Source organism: Mandrillus leucophaeus, unplaced genomic scaffold (genome assembly GCF_000951045.1).
Source record: "Mandrillus leucophaeus isolate KB7577 unplaced genomic scaffold, Mleu.le_1.0 Scaffold571, whole genome shotgun sequence".
In the NCBI taxonomy this organism is placed as follows: Eukaryota; Metazoa; Chordata; class Mammalia; order Primates; family Cercopithecidae; genus Mandrillus; species Mandrillus leucophaeus.
Genome location: NW_012106153.1, coordinates 416,156 through 422,032, shown reverse-complemented (window position 1 = coordinate 422,032; position 5,877 = coordinate 416,156). Strand labels below are relative to the sequence as shown.

The window sequence follows — 5,877 nt, the reverse complement described above, 5'->3', positions numbered from 1 at the left end:
CTATTTTTTTTTTTAATTTTTATTTATTTATTTTTTGAGATGGAGTCTCACTCTGTCACCTAGTCTGGAGTGTAATGGTGCAATCTTGGCTCATTGCAACATCCGCCTCCCAGTTTCAAGCGATTCTTGTGCCTCTGCCTCCCGAGTAGCTGGGATTAAAAGTGCGCCACCATGCCGGCTAATTTTTGGACTTTTAATAGAGATGGGGTTTCATCATGTTGGCCAGGCTGGTCTTGAACTCCTAACGTCAGGGTTATCTGCCCGCCTTGGCCTCCCAAAGTGCTGAGATTACAGGCGTGAACCACTGCACCTGGCCTTGACTATTCTTTTACCAGTAACCCCCACATTGTCTTGGCTACTGTAGCTTTTTAGTAAGTTTGGACATCAGGTAGTGACCATAGCTACCTTTTCAGCAGGGGGTGCTGTTGTTCTCCCCGCTTTACAGGTGAAGAAACTAACCACAATCATGGAATCTTCCTGATCGTCTCCCTTATCAGGTGTTAGATGCTTAGCTCATGTTTAACACCTGATGCCTGATGCCTCTCATGCTTGATGCTCAGGACATCGCCTTTGCAGTCTGGCTTGTGTTTGACTCTTAACTCTGTTTTTGTTAGTTGTATACCCCTGGGAAAGTAATCTTACCCCTCTGTGCCTCAGTTTCTTCATCTATAAAGTGGACATCACCTGCCTTATACATTGTGGCAGATATTAAATGAGTCCATGTATCAGGTGAAACCATGTGAAATTGCTGATCTCTGACCATTTTCACAGACACAAATGGCAGTTTTACCTAGTCCAATGTAACATGCAAAGTGTTCCTTGTGGTACTGGAGAAAGGGTATGTTCTCCAGAAATGGTCCCTGCAGCTGCTGCCATGCTCACTGATACAGCGCCTGCTTCTGCTGCTGTTGCTATGACATTGTTATTACTGAAGGTGGTGGCTCTGAGGCTGATGTTTCATGTTCCTTGTGCCCTCTAATTAGGCAGCCAATGTCTACAAGGACTTCCCAAGTGGCAAGCTTCTTGCTGAGTCTGCAAAGAGTAATCTTTGCAGAGTTGGATCATGGGGCAGGAGTGCTCTCCTCAGGATACATGTGTGTGCAGAGTGCAGCGGGAGAAGCTTGAGTGGGCAGGAGGGGTGGGTGCCACTTCCTGGACGTGGCCCATTAAGGGAGCCTGGTAGGGTGATTGGGAATTTGGGATGGGGAGAGTGTTCCAGGCTCAGGTAATGGCTTGTGCAAAGGCTTGGAGGGGTCAGTGGACAAGCTTCAGGGGAAGCCCTGAGGTTTGACTGTTGGGTGGAGGGGGAAGCTGCTTATGGTGGTGTAGGCTGTCTGCACAACTAACCCCATCCTTTGCATCCACAGGTCCCACCCACCTCTGCCTCCGCCATGGCTGCAAGAACCGTTATCATTGACCACGGGTCTGGCTTTTTGAAGGCTGGCACGGCTGGCTGGAATGAGCCTCAGATGGTCTTCCCGAACATTGTGAACTACCTACCGTGCAAGGAGAACCCTGGCCCCAGCTACGCCCGGAGGCGCGTGAGCCTGGGCATCGACATTTGCCATCCTGACACCTTTAGCTACCCCATCGAGCGGGGCCGCATCCTCAACTGGGAGGGCGTGCAGTACCTCTGGTCATTTGTGTTGGAGAACCACAAACGGGAGCACGAGGTCCCCCCTGTGATCATCACGGAGACCCCCTTGAGGGAGCCTGCGGACCGAAAGAAGATGTTGGAGGTGAGGCCTTCCGGGGGCTGCTCCCACTCGGGAGCGGGAAACAGACTGACACTATGTCTGGACTGATTGGGCACCAGGAATTGTGCTTTTTAAGATAAATTGCCAACTGAGTGTGGTGGCTTATGCCTGTAATCCCAACACTTTGGGAGTCCCCGGCGGGTGGGCAGATCGCTTGAGTCCAGGAGTTCAGGACCAGCCTGGGCAATATAGTGAGATCCCGTCTCTACAAAAAAATACAAAAATTAGCCAGGCGCAGGGTGCATGCTTGTGGTCCCAGCTACTTGGGAGGCTGAGGTGGGAGGATCACTTGAGCCTGGGAGGTTGAGAATAGAGTGAACTGAGGTCACGCCACTGCACTCTAGCCTGGGCAACAGAGCAAGGCCCTGTCTCAAAAAAAAAAAAAAATCAACAAATTGCCCCACAAACATTTCCCAAGAGCCTAGTGGGTGCCTGGTGTGCCTCTAAGCAAGGGAGCTCATGGAGGCCCCACCTGCAGACGGACATGTAGCAACCAAAGTGCTCGGTGGAAAGGGGGTTGTTACCAGGGAGAAAGACGTGGGATTATTTGCTTATGGATTCCATAATTGCTGATATAGGCCATGTTCTGGCCCTCAGTAGAGCTTCCATGAAGGAGTTGACAAATAATTCCAGGTAGCGATGAGTTCTAGAACCGTAATGAAATGGGATCATGGTGGACTGTTGGGGGTGGGGAACCTGTTTGAAGAGAGTACTCAGGAAGGGCTTCTCTGACGGAGGTGATTTCAGCAGCAAGAGCGGCAAGAGGCAAGTAGGATGGTGAGGCTGGCGGAGGGTGGGCCTTGTAGGCCTGGTAGGCTGTGGGTAGTGCTTGGATTCTACTCTAAATCAAGGATTGGCAACCCAGTGAGCCAAATCCGGCCCACCACCTGTTTTGTAAATAAAGTTTTGTTGGAACATAGCCACATGCATTCATTTATATGTTGTGTAAGACAGAAAGGGGAGGAAAGAAAAAAGAAAATATGCTTATTGCCTGGTAGACAAAGCCCTATTATTATTTTTTAAATAAAAACTTTCCAGACATCAAGACAAAACAGGAATTCTGATATTTAGGGTTTGGCAGAGCGTGCTTTCATACTCCAGCATCTGAGTTCAGTCGTTGCAGCAGAGACTGTTTGAGACCATACATCAAGTTAAAGGCTAAAATATTTACTATCGTAGATTTGTTAAATAAAATGCATGATGTCCTAGTTAGACTTGAGTTTCAGATAAATGACAAATAATGTCTTAGTATTTAAGTATGTTTCATATTGCATGGGGCATACTTACACTACAGTGTTATTTATTATTGATCTGACAGTCATATGTAACTGGGCATCCTGTAGTTTTATTTGCTGAATTTGGCAACCCTTACTGTCTATCCCCTTTACAGAAAATGCTTGCCAGCCACTGCTCTAAGTGAATAGGAAGTTCCTGGGGAGTTTTAAATGGAGAGTTTTAAATGGGGGAGTCATATCTGATTTTCCACTTGAAAAAGAGGACCTTGGCTGCTATTTTGAGAAATGGCTGGTGGGGGGACAATTTTCTGAGAGTAATAATGGAGAGAGCCCCCCTCACTGAGGGGAGATGACAGGCTTGTGGGGGCTTGAAGCGGTAAGTGGCTGGGGCCACAGAAGGGTTGACTATTGTGATCTTTCTGCTTCTATGGGATTAGAACCTTGGGAAGGCAGCCAGAGCTGAGGAATGGGGGGCAGGGAGACTTTGTAAAGATTCAGGGGGTGAGGGGCAGGGGGAGAAAACCAGCCCAGGGTCTCTGGCAAACCCTAAATATCCAAATTCCAGGGTTGTCTTGACGTTTATAAGGTTTTTATTTAAAAAAAAAGAATAAATAAGGCTTTTGCTCCCAGGCAGTGAGCATCTTTTCCCTTTTTTTTTCTTTTATTTTCTTTCCTTTTTCATTCTTTCCACCCGTTTGTCTTTTTTCTTGTCTGTCTTATCTTTCTTGTCTGTCTTTCTAGTCTTCCTCCACTTTTCGGAGGCAGTGGTGAATATGCAACACTTGTTTCTTTTCTAATCTGTTCTTCCTTCTTCTAAAGAGGCGGTTCAGGCTGCACATGTGACCCGTGGCCATGTCCCTCCTGCAGCCAGTCCCAGAACCATTTCTTGCAGCCACAGAGCTCTTCTCACCTCTCCACCAAAGTGATCTTCTGAATGGCCATGACCAGACAAGCTCCTGAGGGCAAACCCAGCTCCCCTTCTAATCCTCTAGAGCTGCTGCTTTATCCTTACTGCATGAGCTCCAGGGTCCCTGGGCACAGCATCCTGGGGCAGCCCGAAAGTCCCCCGAGGACGTGGCTCTGTGCTGACTTCAGCTTTGACTGCTGAGCAGGCTGGGGGAAATGCACTGAGTGAATTCTCCCTTATTGCAGATCCTGTTTGAGTTGCTGCATGTCCCATCCGTTCTCCTGGCCGACCAGCTGCAGATGTCCCTGTATGCCTCTGGCCTCCTGACCGGAGTGGTGGTTGATTCTGGCTACGGCCTGACCCGCGTGCAGCCTTTCCACCAGGGCCGCCCCTTGCCCGCCAGTGGCAAGACGCTGGAGTTCGCCGGCCAGGATCTCTCCGCCTATCTCCTCAAGAGCCTCTTTAAGGAAGATTGCGATAGACGCAGCCTGTTTCAGCTGGAGACGGTCGCCATTACTCAGATGAACAAATGCTACGTGCCGCAGAATCTGGGGGAGGCCCTGGACTTTCGTGAGAGGCAGAAGAGTGGCTTGGATGAGAGCAACACCTATCAGCTCCCAGACGGCTCCCGCGTGGAGCTGACCCCCATGCAGCGGGTGGCTCCTGAGATGTTCTTTAGCCCGCAGGTGTTCGAGCAGCCAGGGCCCAGCATCCCACGGGCCATCGTGGAATCCGTGGAGTCCTGCGAGATCTCCCTGCGCCCCCTGCTGGTCTCCCATGTGATGGCCTGCGGGGGCAACACCCTCTATCCCGGGTTCACAAAGCGCCTGTTTGGGGAGCTGATGGGGGATCGTGTCTCCTCCACCAAGGCCACAGTCTGGGCGGGTTCCAATAGAAACTTCAGTGTCTGGCTAGGAGCGTCCGTGGTGGCTCACCTTTCTACCTACCAGTCTGAGTGGATGTCCCGAGAGGAGTATGGTGAGCATAGGAGGATGTGACGCTACTGGCTGTCTCCTGAGAATGGGCTCCTGTTAGATGGGCATGGGCAGATTAATTTTAGCAAAATGTTCTGGGTGGTGGTAGAATGAGGTGAGGTGGGGTGAGCTGGCTTTGGAATTCTGGGGGCATAAGTGTATTTTTTAGGTTCTAAGGTTTTATCTTGTTGCAAGAGTGGGACCTACCCAAGGGGAAAGACAAGATGTCATCCTTGGAAACTCTGCAGGGAACGGTTTTTCCAGGGTGGCCTGTCATTGGAGTCTGAGTGGCTGACTGCCATCTCCATGCCCGAGAGCCACTGGTTTTTCATTGACATTTCCCTTGGTTTGTCTCATTCTTCTTGGTTGAGTAGGTTTTAACTGGGGTAACACTTCTGCTAGGAGTCCCAATTATTTTTGACTAGGGGATGGGGAAGAGTTGACATTTCTGGTCCTACAGGCCCTTTCTGGCCAGGGAGGCATTGCTGCAGGTGAGCCTGGGATGCCCTTGCCACCCGTGGTTGGACCTTGTTTTATATCTGCAAATAAACAACTTGTTTGGAAGCAGCGCTGGCTCCTGTGATGGATGGGGGTAGGGTGGGCGGCCCCTTGGGGAGTCTCAGGGAGTATAAGTGTGAGAGAGCCAGGTAGGGGCCAGGGCAGTCTCTGAGGTGTCTGGGGCCTGTGAACAGTGGCTGCCACTGAGCCAAATAGGCAAGGGTCTGGACCCTGTGTTCTTCCACTGCCACATTCTATCCATCCATCCCAGGTGTCCCAATATTCTGTTGAAAGTTTTCCTTCTTTCTTGTATTTGTTTGGTATATATCTGATGAATATTCAAGTACCTACCATGTTTTAGGAGCTATGCTGGACACTGGGGACTTGAGGTGAGAAAGATGTACAAGGTTTCTGGTTTCCAGCTTACAGCATCCTGTGGGATCTATTGTAGACAGTACATACGTTAATATTTCTGATGATGAAGAATGAAATGAATCAAATGTGAC

General features: G+C 49.8%; 1 protein-coding gene across 1 annotated transcript; it reads left to right on the top strand.

Annotated features, from left to right (window-relative positions):
- The first annotated feature begins 1,372 nt into the window (after positions 1-1,372).
- Positions 1,373-5,440, top strand: ACTL8 (actin-like 8). Its single transcript, XM_011998460.1, has 2 exons — positions 1,373-1,739; positions 4,145-5,440. Exons 1-2 carry the CDS (start codon positions 1,392-1,394, stop codon positions 4,895-4,897), a joined length of 1,101 nt encoding a protein of 366 aa, XP_011853850.1. The 5' UTR covers positions 1,373-1,391; the 3' UTR covers positions 4,898-5,440.
- The last annotated feature ends 437 nt before the right edge of the window (positions 5,441-5,877 follow it).

Bases quoted from the DNA above. Each gene is read 5' to 3' on its own strand.
- ACTL8 (XM_011998460.1), top strand. From the start codon at position 1,392: ATGGCTGCAAGAACCGTTATCATTGACCACGGGTCTGGCTTTTTGAAG. The intron at 1,740-4,144 runs GTGAGGCCTTCC...CCCTTATTGCAG, and splicing joins ACCGAAAGAAGATGTTGGAG to ATCCTGTTTGAGTTGCTGCA.